The 23905-nt window shown below is 40.5% G+C and overlaps 1 protein-coding gene across 3 annotated transcripts in view; it reads left to right on the top strand.

Moving 5' to 3' along the window:
* The window catches only part of slc7a2 (solute carrier family 7 member 2), a 40316-nt gene extending 16694 nt beyond the window's left edge, over nt 1-23622 (top strand). For all 3 annotated transcript variants that reach the window (XM_034093613.1, XM_034093614.1, XM_034093612.1), the window contains exons 8-12: nt 17640-17742; nt 19995-20206; nt 20289-20455; nt 20533-20641; nt 21426-23622. In XM_034093613.1, coding sequence (XP_033949504.1) covers nt 17640-17742; nt 19995-20206; nt 20289-20455; nt 20533-20641; nt 21426-21601 — 767 coding nt within the window. In that variant the 3' untranslated portion in view covers nt 21602-23622. The remainder of the gene's footprint in view (nt 1-17639; nt 17743-19994; nt 20207-20288; nt 20456-20532; nt 20642-21425) is intronic.
* Nucleotides 23623-23905: the final 283 nt, after the last annotated feature.

The following is a 23905-nucleotide window of genomic DNA, read 5'->3' as shown; positions in this document are numbered from 1 at the left end:
AATCACATAGGTGATATTATTATTATTGTGGCACATCAGTAAAGCCTTACATATAAGGTGGCAGACGTAATTTAATGAATTTTTACTGAACAATAACTGAATGAGTTTGTCTCACTCTTAGACCAGCAGGGGAACCAAATCTATGCAGACTGCTGCAATAAGTACATTAATTAACTGTCTCATCGATGTTTGTCTGAATGAATATGATACTATTAACAATCATATTATTCCTATCAGCTGTCAATCACTGTTAATAAATAATAATAATAATAATAATAGATTTAATTTGTTAGCGTTTTTACAGGTGCTCAAAGACGCTTTACAGATATAGTGAAGAACTGTTATGATTCACATATTCATTTATTATTGAATAAACTATATTTTTTGGAGGAGTTAATGATGAATGTTCATCAAGATGCTTGCTCACCCTCCTTCAAATTTGAAAAACAAGTAATTATATCATTATTGATATACAGTTACAACCTTGACTTTACATCAGAAAGAACAAACATTAAAGAAGTGACTAACTGCATCAGTTAGGGTTAAAAAACCTGTATTCAGCTAAAACAAATACATCGCTGCAGTTATTATCCAGTGGAAGGTCCTTACCTGCTGGCCTAGTGGTTACTTTCTGTTGGCTGGGCAGTGTAGTTTTACACACCGTCTTATTTTACTTTCTCAGGACTTAAAACTGTTTTTTGGGGGCAGACCCCCTCAAAGAAAAAAATATATACACGCATACAAGGTCATCATCTTAACAGTTTGTTATTCTCATCGAGTCATCCGTGAGCAGAGCATCAAGTTGGCATGTCTATGACAGCTGAATGCGGCGATTACTATTTTGTTCAGCAAAACGCCTCACAAACTTATTAAGATCAACAGCTGTAGTGCGTTTTGATTCAATGCTGAGTACAGCCAAACTTGACATTCTCTTCTCTGTCATTGTAGACCGCAACTACCTCATTCCTTCAGTGCTTGGGTCCGAACGAAAGGCTTCTCGTTTTGCGCCGTCCCCCCGTTCAAGTGAATTCGCCACCAATCATATTTCCACTCTCGCGCCAGGACCGGGGGAGGGGTTACATGACGTGCATCTTGTGGTGCATTCACTTGCACTCGGACATTAGAGACTTTCGCTCATAAATGTCCGATGAGCCACCACTTTTTTTTCAAAACAAAGATGCCAACTGGGGTGGCAAGGCTATTGTTTAGGGTGGCAGTTGCCACCCCATGCCACCCCGGTAGATCCGCCCCTGCCGAGGAGAGAGGAGGGAAGCAGCAGGCGGTTAGAGAAATGAGAACTCCTCTCCTCTGAGCGGTCATTTTAAAGAGACGTCCATTAATGATGACAGGAGGCACAGCAGCCCTCTGTCTGATGGACAGATGTGTTCATGACTTATATATTTACTTTGATTCATTCACAGTGCGGTATAATGAGACAATAATGGCTACAGATGCGGACACACACACACATATATATATGTATATATTTATATAAATATATACAATTTCAGAATCAAGCAGAGCACTCTCATAATAACGTAACACTATCAGAGACTGTCACTGGATATATCCCCCTCTCTCCCCTCTGGTCGCTACAATGTGGGAAATAAATTACGGGCCAAAGATTTTATTTACAAGTATTAAAAGTAAGCAGAGGACACCAAACCAACTGACAACTGTCTGTCCGCTGCATCTATGCATACACTGTACCACACACACCTACACTACACACACGCATATAAAACAGGCTACAGCCGTGGTGTATTTTATTGTGAAGCACTAAATGGTTTTAGAAAAATATCGACTCTTTGTTTGTAGATATCTACTAAACTAAAGCAAAAAGAGTAGGCCTGTTCTACTGAGTGATATATATTATACACACTGCTCTGCTTTCTGCACGGACCTCACAGCTGTTCTCACTGTAAACATCGCGTCGCGATGAAAGCAGTTAATAAAATAATATCCAGGGGATGCATGCAGAGCTGTCATTGGCTGAGATAAGTCCGGCCGTGCGTCACGATTCTTTGAAACATCTCTGTTGTCGGAAATGCATCCACGAAGCAGCCGTGGAGGACCCATCAGTGTATCCTCGGTTATAGCTCCTCCAGAGAGCCTCCTCGACGCTCGATCCTCGGTCCTCGAAGTGCATTTAGAGAAATTAGATGTCCTTCAACATGGCGCGCTGAAATTCATTTCCGGGTCACTACCGGAGGACCGAGGAGTCGAGGAGGGGGATTTGATGAAATGAGAAAGGGCCCAGGAATGTTGTTGTAGCTGGAGTTGGCTGATAAACGCTGCTAGCCAATGTTGATTCGATGGTCAACTCCGTTCCCAGATAGTAAAACCTCTCACAAATACCGCGTATTAGTGATGGCAGTTTGACACTGAAGCTTCGAACGGAGCTTCAACCCTGGACTTCCTATTCCATAGAAGCAGTGCTTCGAAGCTTGCTTCAAATCACGTGACATGTGACGTCCGAAGCAGCAACTGCTTCAAGTCACGTGACATGTGACGTCCGAACCAGCAATCAATCAATCAATCAATCAATGTTTATTTATATAGCCCAATATCACAAATGTTACATTTGTCTCAGTGGTCTTCACAGTGTGTACAGAATATCAGTATGACAATACGACACCCTCTGTCCTTAGACCCTCACATCGTACAAGGAAAAACTTCCAAAGAAAACCCAGTTTAAAGGGAAAAATGGGAGAAACCTCAGGGAGAGCAACAGAGGAGGGATCCCTCTCCCAGGACGGACAGACGTGCAATAGATGCCGTGTGTAAATTGAAAAGATAATACATTTGCAACATAGGTAGTCCAAATGTTTGGAAATGCATGTGTGTATAATAGGAAGATGAATCCACGAGGATATCCATCCAGGACCTATGATCCAGGACCACAGCCACGACTCAAGATCCAGCGCTCGCGATCCAGGACACAGGACCGCAGGATCATCCATGACTCCGGATCCCAGCGTATATAGACACCAAAAAGAAAGACATTTGGGGAAGCTGGGTTAATCGGAACATGAGTGTACACGGGTATAGACAGAGAGAAGGAAGAAGTAAGATGTCCCCCGACAAACTAAGCCTATATCAGCAAAACTAGGGGCTGAATCTAATCAGCCCTAACTATAAGCTTTATCAAAAAGGAAGGTCTTAAGCGCACTCTTAAAAACGGATAGGGTGTCTGCCGCCCGAACACAAACTGGAAGATGATTCCACAAATGTGGAGCTTGATAAGAAAAGGCTCTGGCTCCCATTGTACTTTTAAAGATTCTAGGAACAACCAACAACCCTGCATTCTTGGAACGCAATGCCCTAGTAGGACAGTAGGGTATAATGAGTTCTTTAAGGTAAGATGGCGCCTGCCCATTAAGGGCTTTGTAGGCGAGAAGAAGAATTTTAAATTCTATCCTGTGTTCTATAGGGAGCCAGTGTAAGGCAGCCAGAACAGGAGTAATGTGGTCCCTTTTCCTAACTCTGCAACTGCTTCATTTCCTGAATGAATCATTCACTGGTTCACGGTCCATTCACGCGATTCAATGCACTGCCTCGTCTCGATTCTGACAGGTGACAGGTTGAAACCGTTTCAAATTTGAGCTTTTCAAAACTTTATAACCGCTCTAAACAATGCGCAATGTGTGGGTTGTTGTTGCTGTTGAGTTGTTGTTGGCATTGCATTTGAATTGGATCATTATAGAGCAAGCCAGGAAGAAAGATAGGTCGTTATGGCTCGTGAAACACTTCGAAATGTGGAGAAGCTGTGAACAAAAAGAAAATGAGTAATATAAAATTAAAAACAGTTTAATGGTCTAAGGAATAGATAGCCCAGTGGATAGAGCTGGCGGCCAGGGTGCGGCGATGTCCTCCGCGCAGCTGGTTCAAAGCCCGGAATAGTTACACTTTTAATCATTGCTTTTCAACTTTAATACTTTAATAACTGATAAAAGGCCCTCTCAGCCCAAAAAAAGGTCCAGCACTCTCTAGTCTCTTCTCAATAACCCAATACACACAATTATCAATCTTTAATTTCAAATAGAACATGATATTCAGTCTTAGTGTGTGTGTGCATCGAATATTTTTCAAGGCAAAGATACGTTAAACCCACTGCAGCCTTGCACTTCGCCAGGAGAGGTCGCTGTAACTGAAGCTTCGAGAAATGAACCTATTTCCGACACAATTGTCCAAGTGGTTCGAAGCTTCATTCAAAGCTTCATTTTGCCATCACTACCGCGTATATAACGCAAATACCTCGGACTTAGTGATGTATTAAGACATATGACAAAACATGACATAAAACAAGCATACAGCACTGTTTAGAATCCATTTGGTCTGGTTTAGTGTAACCATGTAGGCGGCCATCTTTCACTTCTGTTGACAATATGCAGCTACCCAATTGGTGGAGCACGATCACGTGACGAACCGTGGCACTACTTTTGACCAAGATATTATTACGCTTTGAAGGGACTAGTTCAGCCAATAATTACGTGCCTAGAAGAATTCACAGGAATTTTAGCGACGAACTTTTTTTTTGGTGGATAAGCATGACTCGTTCTTTTTTATGAACTAAAGATTGTGTAGTTCCACTTCTGTGGAGCGGGATTTCTTTTCTAAAGGACTTTTCGAGGTTAACCTTGCGGCCTAACTGTAACCAATGAGCACCTGCATGTGTATGAGAATGGCCCTGACACCATTTCAGCCCAGATTTACAAACTCCTGGCAGGACAAGCTCGAGCTCAATTCTCGCACTGAATTTAAACAAAGTGAGTGAGGGACTGCAATATAAGAGGGAAAGAAAGAGAAACGTTGAAACGGTTCAATTGTTATGATGTTTAAAGACTGATATTGTTCTATAATCGTCTGAAACTGTTAAGTCATGATGTGAAATGGTTAACAAAGAAAAAGAAAAACTCAAGCTGCTGCTACACTTTATTTTATTTATCTAAAATCAAGCACTTTTAAGATGCACATATTTTCAAAAGCTATTTTATTTATTTTCTCTATTTCATTTTAAATGCAGCCCGAGAGGAACATTACACATATCCACAGTATTTACTGTATATCTGTATAGTTCAATGCTAATTGACAATAAATAGTTGTTTTTGAATTGTACTTTCTTTATTTGATATATATCACACTAATTCATAAAGCAACTTAGACATTTTGATGTTCCGGACCTTTGCATGGGGAGATTTTCTCTAACTGGACCTCGTTGAATTTTAGTTGAATACCCCTGGTTTAGAAGAAAGAATCATTGAATTTAATTGTTTAAGGTTAATGGCTTAATGGAAAAGCATTCTAGTTTACTATCTAGTGTAATATTTAGAACTTACGTTTCCGGGAGCTGTTGATAACACTATACTGGTCAAAGGCAAGAGGTCATTAATTTTGTTTCTAAGAGTAAAAATGTTATCGTTAAAAAAGCACATCAAATCATTACTACTGAGTGCTATGGGAATAGAAGGCTCAATCGAGCTATGGCTCTCTGTCAGCCTGGCTACAGTGCTGAAAAGAAATCTTGCATTATTCTTATTCTCATCTATTAATGAAGAGTAATAGGCTGCTCTCGCTTTACGCAGTGCTTTCTTATATTCATTGAGAGTAATATGCCAAATTAAACGAGATTCTTCAAGTTTAGTGGAACGCCATATCCTTTCAAGTTGTCTCGACTTTTGCTTTATTTTGCGGGTTTCGGCATTATGCCATGGAGCTCATCTATGTTGTTTTATTTTCTTCTTTTTCAAAGGAGCAACAGAGTCTAATTTTATTCGCAGCGCATCTGTAGCACTATCAACAACATGATCAATTTGGGGTGGTGTACATTTTGTATAAGTTTCCTCCCTTACATGCAGACATGCTATCGAGTTAAGTATTGGTGGAATCTCTTCCTTAAATTTGGCTATAGCACTAACAGATAGGTTTCTGCTGCAGGAGGTTTTGACTAATGCTTTGTAGTCTCGTAATAGTACTTCAAAAGTTGCTAAGAAATGGTTGGATAAAGCAGGATTATGCGGTTCGACTAATAGTTGCTCAATTTCAATACCATAAGTCAGAACAAGGTCGAGAGTGTGATTATAGCAGTAGGTTGGTTTATTTACACTCTGACAGAAACCAACAGAATCTAATAGAGTTAAATGCAACAGTAAGGCTATTTTTATCATCGTCAACATGAATATTAAAGTCACCTACGATAATTACTTTATCTGTTTTAAGTACCAAAGTTGATAAAAACTCAGAGAATTCTGAATAAGGACCTGGTGCACGGTACACTGTAACAAATAAGATTGGCTGCAAAGTTTTCCAGGTCGGATGCGTAAGACTAAAAGCGAGGCTTTCAAAGGAGGTATAATTTAATTTTGGTTTAGTATTGATAAGTAAACTTGAGTCAAAGATTGCTGCAACTCCACCTCCTCGGCCCATGCCTCGGGCAATATGAGTATTGATATGGCTGGGTGGAGTGGCCTCATTTATGCTGACATATTCTTCATGTCTCAACCAAGTTTCAGTGAGACAGCATATATCAATATTATAATCTGATATTAAATCATTTACCAATATTGCTTTAGATGCTAGAGATCTTATGTCTAGAGACCACATTTAATCTTCCTGTTTTGTTGCACTGTAGTAGTTGTTACATTTACTTTTATTAGGTTATTATGTATGACACCTCTATTAGGTTTTACCTTAAATTGTCCTTGGGCAGACACACACACCGTTAATATTGGGTATTTTATTGGGTTCGGGATTCCTATGGATGACTGCCTAGGAGAGAGCGCAGAGAAGCGTGTAAAACAACGACTCCGCCTCCTGGTCTCAACTCCAGTTTGTCATGGATTACGTCCACAAAGCCCTGAAATGTTTGCCGAAATGAGATCTGCACCTTCCAAAGTAGGATGAATGCCGTCTCTCTTAATCAGACCAGGTTTTCCCCAGAAAGCTGTCCAATTATTTACGAAGCCCACATTGTTTGCTGGGCACCACCAAGACAACCAGCGCTGAAATTATGACATGCGGCTATACATGTCATCATTGATCAGATTGGGGAGGGGACCAGAGAAGATTACGGTGTCCGACATTGTTTTAGCATAACTACACACCGACTCCACATTAAGTTTGGTGCATTCTGATTGGCTTAAACGAACATCATTACCACCGACGTGAATAACAATCCTACTGTATTTACGTTTATTTTTAGCCAGCAGTTTAAGATGCGCCTCAACGTCGCCCGCTCTGGCCCCCGGAATGCATATGACTGTGGAGGCTTCGGTCTCTAAATTCACGTGTCTCATAATAGAGAACCGCAGTGACGCGTCCTAAAACCCGTATGTAAACTCCTTCCGGTTCCTTCGTCAAAAACGCAATGCAATTTCTCCATAGGATTTTGGAAAATAGCTCAAAATAAGGTCTGTGGTTGACACACATCTAAGAGACGGATCACGTTTTGTTCAGCCGGATAATATCCACATGTCTATCCTACTTTTATAATTTTCTAAGCATAAATCTAGTCGCAAGAAGCAAAATGCTAACGTTATGCTATAAAGGAACTACAGCAGGGTCGCTGCTTCAACGTCACGCCAACTTAAGATCCATATTCAAACATACAGATTGTAAATGGTACAAGTTGAAGTGTTTGTTTGAACAGTTTGCAGGAGGCAGGTACTTGCTCAGAACAGGGCAAACAAACTTATGACGTAAAACGGCCTGGACAACTTCTGTAGTCCTATTCAGCCACTTGTTAACAACCATCGTTTTTCAGACACGTAAACTCTTCAAAAATCACCAGCGGGGTCACTGCTGATCTATTTAATGTCGTAGAACAAAGCGTGATCTGTCTCTTCAATTTGTGTCAAACACAGACCTTATTTGGAGCTATTTTCCAAAATCCTATGGAGAAATTGCATTGCTTTTTATCGAAGGAACCGGACGTGGTAAAAATGCTAACTTACTTCCGGGTTTTAGGACGCGTCACTGCGGTTCTCTATAGAGCTACCAATAACCAGAGTTGGCTTCTCAGCGGGTGTCTCGCTGAGTGGGGAATATCTGTATACGTGAACGGGTTGGTGGGGACCTGCGGGTTTCGTGTTATGCCCCTTCTGAACAGTCACCCAGTCGCCCTGCTGCTCGGGAGTTGCCGGGGGACGGCTAAGAGGAGCTACCTTTTGCCGGTCCGCACCGGCTAACATGGGTTTTTACTGTAGCTGAGTTACTTTCTAAGATGCGGAGCCGGGCTTCTATGGCTATGATTCCCGCCTCCAACCTAACAACTATACTACATTTAACACATGTATCGGTACCAGTAGAGGAGGTAGGGAAGTAACCAAACATGAGACAGTTAGAGCAGGAAATAGCACCCGAGGGTTTGGAAAGAGCCATGGCTATACTGTAGCTATCAAGCTAAAGTAGCTACCGTTAGCAAACCCGAAAAGAGCGTAGGCAACTGTGGAGTTACAGTCGCTAAGAGAAGGAGAGTTGTGAGTGCTTAAGCTGTAGTAACGTGTGATTACAATGTCAGGCAGTTGCCGTGATCAAGAGTTTTAAAACGATCGATTAAGTTAAGATAATAAGCTATCAGCAACAGAACAGGCACGCGGGATACCCGGAGATGAAAACAACAACCGGAAGTTACAACATGCTTACCGCAATAGTGGTCCGTGTAGAAACACTCCTAATGCCTGCCAAATGCCTCAAGAGCGAGGAAGTATACATTACATACATGTATATCTTCACACAATACGTCTCCTTGCAGTATCAATAATAATTCGGCTGATTTTTATATTTGATCCAATTGGTAGCTAGGCTGTATTTACACCATAACGGTGCACAGCTGCTAGAAAAGGACTTGTAGTTTTTAAAGATATTGCTGATTTTATTTGAATATAAGAATGTAAATACAATAATGCGTTGAAAGAATAGTCAGGGGTTTTGGGTGATGGGACACACACCTATGGATTCAGAATTTCAATAGCTTACCATTAAATGATGGATATACCTTTCTATCTGTGATTTTTTACAAATCAGATATTAGAAGTAAAACATGTGAAATAATATAGCAATATCCTGAAAATTATGTGAAAACATGAATAAAACTACACATCTTCAGATGTTGTACATACACAAGTGTCCTACACTGATAATACAAAGTTATTATGGCTGTGTGTACCTTGTGTGCGCCGCCTAGTGGTTAAAGCACGTTATTGAATTATGTGTGTATGATATGTCAATAAACCTTAGAAAATCTTGAAATCTTGAAAGGGATGTGCAAAATAACCATTATATACAGTCTTTAATTAACTATTAGTAGAGAATAACGAGTAATGAATATACCTTATAAGCCGCGTTCACACTGCGGTACTTTTCCCACAAAGGTTCATGCGAACTTAGTTCATGCGAACTCTTTAGTTCGCATGAACTAAGTACAGATTGCGTTCACACCAGAAAAAGTCCCTGGGGGTGGATTAGGCAAATGAAGCCGCTGACGACACTTCTTCTTCTTCTGCTTTGGGTTTACTGGCAGGCCGCAACCCACTTCACGGCGTATACTGCCGCCCAAAGTCCCCGGCCGGAAGTCCCCGGAGTTGGGGACTGGCTTCAGTAGAAGCTGCTGGGAGTCCCAGCAGCTTCTACTGAAGCCTTCCGAGTAAATCGCCAGAACGCCGACACCTCCTCATCTCCACCGCTCCCATGTTTTATTTTGTGTTGCCATAAATTAGTCTCTCTGCGTTTCTGCGCTGGGCTAATGCTAATGCTAATAATGCTAATGCGAGGATAATAAAATGGCGGCTTCACAAAACTTTTTGGGAGTTTTACGGGGCGTGGTTTGCAATTCGCCCAGCCAATCAGGAATATAGCTCTTTTCTCAAAAAAGTGCCGCTCGAAAGTCCCTGCTTTCTAGCAGGGACTTTCGAGGGGGTAAAAAGGTTCGCATGAACTTTTTAGTACCGGCTCTTTTTGGTGTGAACGCGATCATGAACTAAGTTCGCATGAACCTTTGTGGGAAAAGTACCGCAGTGTGAACGCGGCTATAGAGATTGTTGGCACTTGACAATCACCTTCCCTGAATTTTACTCAGGGGTAACTAAAGCCTGATTTAAGGGTTGTTTATATTTCACATCATTAATCAGAATCTGCAAAGTAACTAAAATAAATGTAGTGGAGTAAAAATACCAGGTTAACCTCTGAATTGTAGTGGAGTAGAATTACAAAGTAACAATGAGCTGTCATGTGGGTATATATTAATGCTGCGCATTATGGACACAAGTGATTTTCTACGGAGCCCCCTAGAGGACATGGGACATGGGCCCTTTCTCGAACTCCCCTCCTCGACTCCCCTCCTCGACTCCTATCCTCGATACTTAGTCCCGCCCTCAGGAGATGCGAGCGGAGGAGCCGAGGAGGGGAACCGAGGAGAGAGGAGGGGAAGCAGCAGGCGGTTAGAGAAATGAGAACTCCTCTCCTCTGAGCGGTCATTTTAAAGAGACGTCCATTAATGATGACAGAAGGCACAGCAGCCCTCTGTCTGATGGACAGATGTGTTCATGATGACTTATATATTTACTTTGATTCATTCACAGTGCGGTATAATAACACAATAACAGTTAATTATTCAAAATGTCAGAGTTCTTTATTTTTAAACTGAAACTTGCACTACTGTTCAAACATAAATAACAACAAACCTGGAATTATGCATTTGGGACTTTTTTTTGCTTTTTTGTTGTTGTACCGAACCGTACCGAACCGTGACCTCCAAACCGAGGTACGAACCGAAACGTGACTTCTGTGAACCGTTACACCCCTACCATGTATTAATTATATGTTTTAAATTTGTACACACCAATTTGTTTCCTATCGCCTAAACCTCCAGGGGGGTATACTACGAAGCAGGATTTTCGCTTAGCCGGCTAAATTCAGGGAAAACTCCGGCTTTCCGGTCCTACGAAGCTGGTTCTCTTTTTAGCAGGCTAGATCTCCATGGTAACTTATGCTTAGCGGCTAACCTGGTCGGGACCAGGGGGGTATACTGCGAAGCAGGATTTTCGCTTAGCCGGCTAAATTCAGGGAAAACTCCGGCTTTCCGGTCATCCGAAGCTGGTTCTCTTTTTAGCAGGCTAGATCTCCATGGTAATATATGCTAAGCAGCTAACCTGGTCGGGACCAGGTTAGGTTGCAGGCTAAGAGCTCAACTCAGTGAAAGCACCGCCTGCTGACCAATCAGAGCTCAGTGTGCGGAGTTTAAAGCGATCAAGTCATATTACAGGAGAAAGGAAATACAGAAAAACTGCCGTCGCAGGAAAGACGGCCAGCAAAAATCACCGACTGTGTGAACGTGAACATGAATAGAATATCACCTCCATCTTCAGAGCAATCTGACTATTATAACATTAGCGTTAAGAAAGCTTACTTAAATATCGGCCACAACATAAGTAACCGGATCAGAGTACATTAAGTACAGTCCGCGGCATATCACTTCATAATGTATCATATATCTCCTTATCTGAGTCAGCTGAGCCGTATCTGGCCGTGCAACACTCACAGTGTCACATACTGTATGCAGAAGTATTATTTTAAGCAACACATAAGTTGACGAAACACTCGAGACAAATGTAATTGAAGTCAGATCGTGTTTTAGACGGGGCAGTGATATCATAAACCTGTTAATGTACGCATTCAAACACTTTTTCTTTTTCCAGCTGTATTCACCTTGCAGGTGCAGCTATGTGGCTTTTATCTTGGATAAAGTGTTTAAGTCATGGATGTTTAAAGTTTAACTTCTTCATTTTTGACTAGTATTAAAGTTCACTTTTCATTCAGGAAGTATGACGCTGCGCTGTCAGTACGCTTCTCCATGTTTGTGATTGGTCGAATGCTCCAAATACCACCCCTTTCATGTGAACGCACACCTAACTAGATAGGACACGGCTGGCTTGAGCGATCCACTTGATAACCAGCGTCGTAGTACAGTTTAGCGAGAGCGCGTATGTTTTGGATTAGGCCAACCGGCTAACTCAAACATATCCAGGTTAGGTTGAACCAGGTTCGTAGTATAGGCCCCAGGTTAGGTTGCAGGCTAAGAGCTCAACTCAGTGAAAGCACTGCCTGCTGACCAATCAGACCTCAGTGTGCGGAGTTTAAAGCGATCAAGTCATATTACAGGAGAAAGGAAATACAGAAAAGCTGCCGTTGCAGGAAAGACGGCCGGCAAAAATCACCGACTGTGTGAACGTGAACATTAATAGAATATCACCTCCATCTTCAGAGCAATCTGACTATTATAACATTAGCGTTAAGAAAGCTTACTTAAATATCTGCCACAACATAAGTAACCGGATCAGAGTCCATTAAGTACAGTCCGCGGCATATCACTTCATAATGTATCATATATTTTCTTATCTGAGTCAGCTGAGCCGTATCTGGCCGTGCAACACTCAGTGTCACATACTGTATGCAGAAGTATTATTTTAAGCAACACATTAAGTTGACGAAACACTCGAGACAAATGTAATTAAAGTCAGATCCACTCGTGTTTTAGACGGGGCAGTGATATCATAAACCTGTTAATGTATGCATTCAAACACTTTTTCTTTTACCAGCTGTATTCACTTTGCAGGTGCAGCTATGTGGCTTTTATCCTGGATAAAGTGTTTAAGTCATGGATGTTTAAAGTTTAACTTCTTGATATTTGTCTAATATTATAGTTGACTTTTCATTCAGGAAGTATGACGCTGCGCTGTCAGTATGCTTCTCCATGTTTGTGATTGGTCGAATGCTCCAAATACCACCCCTTTCATGTGAACATGCACCTAACTAGATAGAACACGGCTGGCTTGAGCGATCCACTTGATAACCCGCGTCGTAGTACCGTTTAGCGAGAGCGCGTATGTTTTGGATTAGCCCAACCGGCTAACTCAAACATATCCAGGTTAGGTTGAACCAGCTTCGTAGTACAGGCCCCAGGGCTGTACACAGTTTAATACTGGCAACTTCTAATGTTGGGAAAAACGAAAACGTCTTTTAAAACTACAATTCCCAGTGGAGACGTGCCATAGAACATGTTGCGAAACACAATAGCCAGCATGTGTAGTTCTGGGGGGGCGTTCGAGTCCAGTTTTGGATAGTCATAGTCTGCCGTGGTTTCGTTTGATTTCAAAGAGCTGTTTGACGTTCGCTGTAACCTTGGCGCACTGCCACTCCAACATCCTATCCCAGAGCTTGAAGATTAATCACGGGGACCGTAGTCCCAAACGATAGCTGGGGATTAAGGGTAGTGTAGTGTCTTCGGCCATCCAAAACTCCAAAATGTTTTTCAGATTTCATATCGTATTAACACCATATCCCAACATGCATTGCGGCTAAAACATTCAATCACCGAGCTTAAACCATAGCTGAGGATCTTGGGTAATCAGTTCAGTGGCTGTGTATCGCATTGATGCCATGCTCGAAATGTCCCATATAGGCCCACGTCTGTTTCCGCTTATTTTTATTTTGAAATTTAGTTCCTGACGGATGCCAAAAAAGCCAGAGATTATGGAATTAAACAAATAAATAAAAACAAGGATGATTGTGTGTTATTGTTAAGTAAATAACAGTGTGTCATTTAGAAAAGAATAACAAATTAAAAGGAAAAAAAGATTAAAAAAAATACAGATTTCAGTATGTTGAGGCTCTGAGCCCCATTTATTTTCCTCACAGACGAGACGACAAATAAAGTCAGACATAATACGATTTAAAATAAAAACAATAATCGTGGCTTGATATTGAGTAAGAAGATGTTTTTATGAACCCCAGAATCAGCTTTATGAACCAGCTTCCGGTCTTCCAAGACCCGACCGGACAAAAAGACGTGTTGCAGGCACGAAACATACTACCAATAGAATACATTGCTTTTAAAATCGTTCTGTGTGACATGAAAAAAAGGGGAAAATTGTGATGGTGAACACGAATCAATAGATTAAATGTTGTGACTATAACACGAAATGCCGTGAGACTGGGTTGGGTGTGGTGCACATCAACTTCTAAAACTCACAATATAGTGTGGTATGTGGTTGTATCATGCTCACTGTGCTCAGGTGCTGGGGCAATTGTGTTCTTTCTTTTCTTTCTTTTCAGTCTTTATTTCGAACAGATTAAAAAATAACAAATAAAAAATAACAAATGTGAAAAATAGAATACCGTATTGTTATAATACAGTATTTATCCACATTCATGGTAATATTTGTATATTCAAGAAAAAAAAGTCTTCATATTAATAATAATAATAATAATAAATCATATGTGTCCGAAAGGGAGTAGGAGGAAGCAAATGCTTATTAATTCCCACCCCTCACTTGATCAATGATTGTCCTTTAAATCATTATACAAGTTATTCCTACATACATTTACATTTATACATATATACAATAATTTCTCATCTTCAATCACCTTTCTTCATTCTCATATCTTTCCAAAAAAGTGTTTCTGTACATCCTTTTAAACTGAATTATGCTTGTGCTTTGTTTTAACTCCTGCTCCAAACCATTCCATAAAATCACCCCACAGATTGTTATACTCATACTTCTCAGAGTTGTTCTGACCTTGAGTTGTTTAAAATGTAGATTTCCTCTCAAATTATACCCACCCTCTCTGTCTACGAACAATGTTTTTAATTTCCTAGGAAGTAGATTATGTCTGGCTCTGTACATGATTTGTGCCTTTTTAAATTTAACCAGATCAATGAACTTCAATATGTGTGACTTCAAAAATAATACATTAGTGTGTTCAACATATCCAACATTATTGATAACTCTTATAGCCCTTTTTTGTAATGTGCATAACGGCTGTAGGTTGGTTTTGTACGTGTTTCCCCAAATCTCCACGCAGTAAATCAGATATGGCAATATTAGTGTGTTATATATATATACAATGAGTTATAGTCCAGAATGTATCTGGCTTTTCCCAATATTCGATAGTTTTAGTTAGCCAGTTTTGCTTTTACATGATTGATATGAGGTTTCCAGCTGATTTTGTGGTCTAAAACCACACCAAGGAACTTAATTTCATATACTCTTTCTATGTGTATGTTATCTAGTATTAATTGTATCTGTGGATTTGTTTTATGTTTTCCAAATAACATAATCTTTGTTTTGCTTATATTTAATGATAATTTGTTTGTGTCAAACCAATGTTTTACTTTAATCATTTCTGCTGTTATCACTTCCATTAGCTCTTTCAAATTGTCACCGGAACAAAAAATATTAGTGTCATCTGCAAATAAAATAAATTTCAATATATTTGATACTCTGCAAATGTCGTTGATGTATATTATGAACAATTACAATTATGTTCAATTTTGTTTTAATATAATGTTGTGAGCAGCGTACATACCCCTGCTCTTTGTTTGGACTTTGAGATCCGCTTCATACTGCAGTCTGGTGCTGAGATACAAGCGAGGGAACACCACTGTGTATCTCACATCAAATGACACTCGCTATGGGGATGATTACAGCTGTCCGCCTAGAGAAACATGATGCTCTTTTATGTTTATTTTTTATTGTGAATAGGCCTACATCATGTCTGCATGAAGTTTAATTTATCTGTTCATGTTCATTTGCTGGATGGTGCGTAGGGTTGGGTATCGTTTGAATTTCCACGATTCCGATTCTGATTCTACTTTTCGATTCCGGTTCTTAACGGTTCTCGATTCCGATTCTTTGAGGGGCAGGGTAAAAAAATGATACATGCTTCTTCCACCAAAAAAATTACATTTATTCGAGAAACTTTTACACAGGTTAGTTTAAAGTAATATTCACATTAATCAGTCTGTTTATATTCACTGCTATGTAACTTTAACCTGAGAACCACTGAAGCTACAACAGTGCAACAGTCCAACTTTTAAAAACAGTTCTTGTTGAGAAAAACAAGCATATCTGCCTTCTCAGGCATACCGGGAAGAAATGTTTGAACATTTTGAAGTAAAATGCTTCAATCTGGTGCACACGCAGAATTACTAGAGACTAGATCTAGGGGGTACAACTCTAAACACCCATATGAAAAAGATCGGTTTACATTTTAATAATTAAATAACAAATAGCCTACATGTAACGCATTTTATTTTTGTTGTTCATTCACATCTTATTTTACTATTTTATTTATGCATATTTTTTGATCTCTCCAGTTTAAAACGATATGTCTGGTTTACTGTCCTATAGTATACATTGGAATGATTTCAAACCTGTTTTATCCCAATAATTATAAAAGAGTGCCTTGGAAATATGTGTTTACATAAATTGTGATCAAAACGTCTGAGATAACTTAGACTAAAGTGAACTATCTAAACACTCAGAGTCCTTTACCTCACTGAGCTGTAGTTATCAGCCTCAGTCTGACCGGAGAGGACTCTCCTCCACATCATTGTAGAAACATCTTCTTCTTCTTCCGTTAGAGCAGCTAGCACCAGATGCTAATAACAACAGCGCCGGTTCCAGTGCACCCTCCCTTTCTCCCTCGCTCACGCGCACTTTGGCTGTGAGCTGCGGTTGCCAGATAAGCCAACATCCCCCATTTTCATCACTTGCAGCGCCCATCGTACAGGGCAAATGAAAAGTGTAACCGGGATGAAAAGGGTGTTACATTTACTTAATTATGAATGTTGTTACATCAAGGCCGAAAATTAGGATGAGCCCCAACGGTCAAAACATTTATTTTTTCTCCCAGAGCTGTCAGCGCAGCGCCTCCACAGATCTGGCGCTCTAGGCGAACATTTATAATGCCAGTGCGACGGGCCGGCCCTGGTCTCAGGTTACACTGTAGGAAATGTAGATACAACGCTACATTTCCCGCCCCGCTGCAGTCATACAGGAGGCTACGGAGAGCGGCGAGAAACATCTCCTCAGGAATCGAAAAGCGGAACCGAAATTCACATTTCTAAATGATGCCGTTGGAATCGAAATGTTGGAACCGGTTCCTAACCGGAACCGGTTCTCGGTACCCAACCCTAATGGTGCGCCAGAAAGCAGTTTTGCCATTTGTAATTGCTCGACTATTATAGGGTGGTGCAGTGATGAGGTATATGTGTTGGCCGACCCGGAAGATAAAAGCAATGGGATTTTTCTATTGGATTTTGGAATATTGCAGAAAATAAGAACTGTGGAAACAAATGTTATGAAAAAGGACTCCAATGGAGGAGTAAATGCACTCACCAGAAGAAAAAAGTGAATGTTCGGCTATAAACAAACTACATCACAATGTCACATGGCTTCGCATCGCTACCGCTAAGCTATAAGCGGCTAATGTTCAGCATGATAACGTTTGATAGTCTTATTTAGTCACTTTTTAGCAACTGCTGTTTTCAAGACATATAAACTTCAGACACTTAAGTGGAGTATTAACTGATGTATGATGCTTGTGTTAAGCACATACCAGATTTCAGGCATCTAACCAAAAACACATTCTAAATTTGAGACGAGGGAACCTGGGAGTACTCAAATGCTAACTTATTTCAGCTTTTAGGACTCATTCCTGCACCCTCTATTGTTGTGGGTGTAAATGTTTTATGTGCTAAGATTGACTGTTCCAGTAATCAGTACTTATCCTATTTCTTATAAATGCTCTTTCAATGTATAATGCTGTTGTGCTAATGACTTTATTTTTGCTTGCTGTAGCCATCATGGCGTTCCTGTTTGACCTGAAGGCGCTGGTTGACATGATGTCCATTGGAACTCTGCTGGCCTACTCGCTGGTCGCTGTGTGTGTACTGATCCTCAGGTGGGTACATCTATAAATAAATAAGAAATCTTATTTGGTGCAATATTGGGAAATAGTTTCCCTTTTCTAAAAACCCAGAGGTATGATTAGTGTTATTGCATCACACTGCCGATGTAAAATCTGTGAATGCTCCCATTGTATGAGTGTGTAGTGGCAGCTTGAGTGAATGGAGGTGTTTACTTCCTGTAATTTCTAAACTCTGGAGCTGCTGTACACCTCTGCACCGAGGCGATTCATCACCACAGCAGCAGCAAACACAGAAACCCTGTTTGTTCCTTGGTTTAAACTGTTTGTTATGTGAAGTAAAACTAAACCACCCCACTATTACATAACGAAAGTGAGATTGGGAGTCATGTCTTCCTCAATATGTAAGCCTTTTGATGTGAGTTATACAAGTAATAGTATTATTTTTCTGTTGGTCTTTTATTATTGTTATTATTATTATAAAAAAATATATATATATATTATTTCCTTTTTTTATTGAATATTTTGTGTTTTTTAACTTAATTTTTTATTTAATTTAATAATAATAATAATAATAATAATAAATGAGACTTGTATAGCGCTTTTCAGGAAACTCAAAGACGCTTTGACAGAGAATAAAACAAATACAAAAAGAGATAAACAAAACAGAAAATAGGGGGGGGGGGGGGTCAGTGGTTGAATGCAGTGTTGAACAGGTGGGTTTTTGAGTGATGTTTTGAATGCTGTGAGGGAGGAAGAATCTCTGATGGATTGGGGTAGTGAGTTCCAGAGGGTGGGTGCAGCAACGGAGAAGGCTCTGCCGCCCCAGGACTTGAGGTTGGTCCGGGTGGGGAGGGACAGGAGGTTGCAGAGCGGAGGGAGCGAGTGGGAGTGTGTCTGTGGAGGAGGTCAGTCAGGTAGGATGGGGCCAGGTTATGGAGGGCTTTGTACGTCATCAGGAGGATTTTGTACTGAATTCTCTGGGGGATGGGGAGCCAGTTTGATGAAGCTTGATGAGGACGGGTGTAATGTGTTCACGGATTTGGGTGTGGGTGAGTAGACGGGCGGCAGAGTTCTAGATGTATTGAAGTTTGTTGAGGATTTTTGCAGGTGAACCATAGAGGAGGCTGTTGCAATAGTCCAGACGGGAGGTGATGAAGGCATGGATGAGGGTTTCCGCAGCAGTGGGGGAGAGGGATGGACGTAGACGGGCGATGTTTTTGAGGTGGAAGAAGGCTGTCTTGGTGATCTGTTTGATGTATTTGTTGTAGGAGAGGGTTTGGTCAAATATGATGCCTAGGTTCCGGATGTGAGGGGAGGTTTGAACTGGGAAGCCGTCTATGTTGAGGGGGAAGTTATGGATAGGAGTGGTGAGCTTTTTTGGTCCAATGATTATTATCTCAGATTTATCGCAGTTGAGTTTCAGGAAATTGAGTTGGAGCCAGGATTTGATTTCAGTGATGCAGTTTGTCAGGATGGAGTGGGTAGCAGTGGAGATGGACTTGGTGGAGATGAGAAGCTAGATGTCGTCGGCAAAGCAGTGGAATTGAAATCCATGACGGCGGATTAAGTGACCAAGGGGAAGCAGGTAGAGGATGAAGAGGAGGGAGCCGAGAACTGAACCTTGGGGGACACCTTGGGGGAGGGGAGCGGTGGGGGATTTGCAGTTATTGATATAGATTAACTGGTTTCTGTCCGAGAGGTATGATGTGAACCAAAAGAGGGCAGTGCCGGTGATGTTGAAGGTGGTTTCAAGATGGGTGAGGAGGATGGAGTGATTGATGGTGTTGAAAGCAGCGCTGAGGTCAAGGAGGATGAGGATGTTGAGGTTACCGGCGTCGGAGGAGAGGAGAAGGTCATTTGTGATTTTAAGGAGTGCGGTTTCGGTACTGTGGTTTGTCATTTAAGAGTGATCTTGTGTCATTGCTATTATGTTTGTTTGTATAGAAAAAAAGCATGACAAGTTGTTGGTCTTATTATTACTAATATAATGTTTTTAAATCAAAGTTGTATGCTTATTATGATTATTGTTTTCATTTATTAATTTGAAGATGTGTTTTTTTGTAGAAGGATTTTGTATCTTGGATATTATACTAATTTATATGGGGAAAAAAGCATGCTATGTTTTGTTATACACAATAGCAAACATTTGAAACAATAGCTTTTTGGAGCAGAATAAAGGATACTGTATATATCCAGGTAGTGTTTCTTCCACTGAAAACACTGAACATTATCCTGTATTATTTTGCCCACTTATGACATTCATTTTTAACTCCTGTGTTGTCCAGGTACCAGCCCGATGGAGCCATGGAGCGGCGGGCAGGCCCCGGTGAGAGGGACTATCTCTCCTCTGAGGAGGGGGAGTCTGACCTCACAGAGTCTGAGTCTCACCTTAACATGCTGAAGGGGGGCAGCTCCACCCTGCAGGCCGTCCTGCACCCGCCTGCCTCTCCCTCTGAGCATTCCTCCAGCGTGGTCAACATGTCTGTCTGTGTGCTCGGTAAGCAAGCTAAGGTAAAACAAATTATTTTACCTATGTGATAAAAAAAATTCAGAATTAAATGTGTGTTTTCAAACCGCAGTGCTGGTAGTGTGCGTGATGAGCTATCTCACCACGTACCACATCTACAACATCCTTGATTTGGAGGGGTGGATCCTGGCCTCGCTATTTGTATGCCTGCTTATCTTCAGCGGCTGTGTGTTCATGGTCTGCAGGCAGCCTCAGACCACCAAGAAGGTCTCCTTCATGGTAGGTGGCAACTCAATTGGTGCATTATGGGATCAGAGATCCATTACAAATACATTGATGTTTTTTTTGCTACACAGGTTCCCCTTCTGCCTTTTCTGCCAATTGTGAGCGTATTTGTCAATATTTACCTCATGGTGCAGCTGAGTGGAGATACCTGGATACGTTTCTCTGTGTGGATGGCTGTGGGTGAGTCCCGTGTAAAGCCCTATTATGCTTGTGGGTAGTCCGATAGTGTGTTATATAGGTTTTCGCGCATATAAATGGTCTGCAAAGGCCAAGAGGGAGTTTCTCTCCTACACGCAAAACCCCCCTGCCTGAAACGCCTCCATTGTAGTCCTTTTACCGTGATAATGGGCAAGCACTCTAACAAATTGTACATGATAGGCTAAGGAGCGGACATAGCAAACTGCTATCCTGGCCTTGTCTGAAGGTACTCTGTCTATTCAGGGAGCAGTGACCTCCTGTCATATTGTTTGACGTTAGCATATCATATATTAGCTAGCTTTATTGCCCTGATAACAATAACCTGTAAAACTAAAACACATCATATTTAAAAGTAAATGCTTTAAAAGGCAGCATATCAAAGTCAACAACATCTACGAACAGTCATAGTCCTTAAACCCTTAGTAGTTCTGTTGTCGCAGGTTAGATTGTCCAAATAAAAGAAAATTGCTTTGGTCCCTGAGAAGCTATGTTAGCCTTAGCATCTACTGCGTCCAATAATATGGTCAGTAAACTATTTACCTTCAGATTAAGTCCTACTACCTAATTTGGGTGTTGTTGTCAAGCTAATTAACTGCCTACTGCCTCTTGCTTCATGTTTAGTGAAAATACATGAGAGTTGTATTGATCTTCAGATCTTAATTTAAGCAAGAAGGCAAGCATTTCCAAAAATGTCCAACTCAATCACAAAAAATGTGTTTCCGTAGCCAGTTTTTTTTAGCATCTCACATTTCTTCCATTATCCTAGGCTTCTTGATCTACTTTGGCTACGGCATGTGGCACAGTGTTGAGCGCCAGCGCAAACTCCAGGGCCCTTCAAACAGCAACAACCAGGAACACAAGAAGGCCGACGGGGAGAAGCAGGCGGCAGGAGGAAAAGACCAGGAGGGTTTCATCTGCCCAGAAAAAACCAGCCAGTGTTAAAAGACTTAAAGTAAAAGACTCTGTGAGGCGACAGATGCATAAAAGCAAACCGCAGCTCTGCCTTGATGCACCTTTTCATACAGCTTCACCACGTGTTCCTCAGTCTCAAGCACATTCAGCCTGCAAGGGCAGCGTCAGTTCTCTGTATCAGGGGCAGCATGATGCTGAGCTGCTGCATCACTGAGATGGACACACATCCTGTAGATCACAATGCGCTTTATGGACAGCATTGAGGCAGAAATAAAAGGACAGGTAACACACTGGAGAGTGATGTTCATTTACTTTAACAGTGAATCAGTCGATTGAAGACTGCAGCGACACTTTCTCTTTCTGTATGGACTTTTTAGTGCATGAAACACTTGTAGTCTTTTCTATCAATCTTTGTATTTGTTATCTTCAGAAGCCCAGGGAGGCAAGTGAGAAAAGAAAATTCTGGTGATTCATTTTCTAAGTCGATCTAAATGGTTTTCTCTGGTAAAGGGTGGAACAAAAGTTGTCATGTTATAAGTTCCTCTAAAAAATCAATGATAGTTGGGGGGAAAAGTATTGGGAGGTTTTGGGTGTTTTATGTTTGTTTGTTTGTTTGTTGTTGTAATATCTCTTTAGTAATATGGATTGATTATCCTAGCCAAACCTTTTCCTTAAGTCATAAACATAAATGAAAACCAATTTAGATCGGACTTGGAAAATTAACCACCAAATGTTTTATTTCTTTTGCCGTCACACTTGCATATTAGGGTTTCCGTATCGTCAGGCATGTATGTGGGTTTTTGAATGTGAAACCTTGGAAATCTGTGTTATCCTTTCATTGCTCCAGAGTATTATTATTAGATTTTGATACACCAATTATGTACTACTATTAAAAGTAACGTTAGTTTTTGGTAGAAGGACTCGTTGTTCTTTGACATAAGTGTAGGATGCTGAAAAAGTAGCAGCGTTAGCTTTAATGCCCATCATCATAAGGTTCAAATATATTATAGAACTGTTTTGTGCATAATTGTTTTATATGCACACATTTGAAATGTTTATATATGTATAAAAAGATCAGCATTTAGACCAATGTACAATATGTTCAATAGTTTTTTTAGGTACTTAACATGTTTTGACTCAGCTGATGGAAGTACGCCTAGTGCTTCTGTAGGTGTTATGTAACAGATCATATCAATCTTTGCTGTAGGGTTATTGAGGTAACTGTAGCTTTATTCAACACAGGGTTCATTTTTATATATTTGCTTTGATGTGTTTTTATCTATGGACTGTTACAGCTGAATATGACAATTGTTGTTTGATACAGAACTCGACCCAAAAAGTATTTTTAATCGTAGTATTTTTCACTCTATCAGACTATGACACTGTATGTATGATATGTTGTGCTATTTTGATACAGACATGCTGATATTTTAGCCTTCAGAGACTTAATTAGACTTTGAAACAACATATTACAAGTTGAAAGTATTACTGTATAATCAGGTCTGGATTGAGACACAATTTAGCAATCATTTTCCCAGGTTGTCCTTCTTCAAAGCCTGTTCTGCTTTTTAACCGGTTTGAACATTGTGACATGCTGTGCTGAACTAAATCAAGTTTCAAATCTTTAATTTCTTCCTCTGAGGCCACCTTTTTTTTTTCTTCTATTAACTGTAAGTCTTATTGAGCACCAGTGTTTCACACTAAGCCTATATACTCTTTCATGAGGTCACACACTGAGGCTGTAGGATGTTGGTGATTGGTTGAAATGTGCAGTGGTTTAAATGAATGTGGAACAAATTCAGAAGCTAGTCTCAACAGGAGTAATGTAACTGTACTGAAGCTATAGATTAACAGTGATGTTAAAGTAAATAGAAGTTATAGTGCCATGATGTAGTATCACTGCACAGACAAAATACTATAATGTATTTTCCAGTAGAATCGTGTTTAGAATTTTCTTTTTTTAAATTACAATGTGGTTGAATTTCAGCCCCAATTTTTATTGTAAATAAATGTATTAAAAAAAAATACCTTTTAAACTCATTTAAATTAAATCTGGTGGAAATTATTTTGAATATAGCTGTCGCCCCCATGTGGCCATTTCTGCTAAGCTTTTCAATGTAAATTACGGTGGCCGGCAGGTGCAAACGCTGCACAACGGCCCAAAGCCCAAAACGCATACACAAGCAGGAAACAGCTGCAAATAATTAAATGAAAAACAAACAAACCCTGAAAACAAATACAACAGAAAAACGCTGCATTTACAGAAATTATGCAAACTAAATACAACACACAAACCCCAAAAAACAAACGCAACAAAATAACACTGCAAATACC

This window comes from Pseudochaenichthys georgianus, chromosome 10 (genome assembly GCF_902827115.2).
Source record: "Pseudochaenichthys georgianus chromosome 10, fPseGeo1.2, whole genome shotgun sequence".
Classification (NCBI taxonomy): Eukaryota; Metazoa; Chordata; class Actinopteri; order Perciformes; family Channichthyidae; genus Pseudochaenichthys; species Pseudochaenichthys georgianus.
Note: the sequence above shows the minus strand (reverse complement) of the source record. Positions and strands in the feature narration are given on the sequence as shown.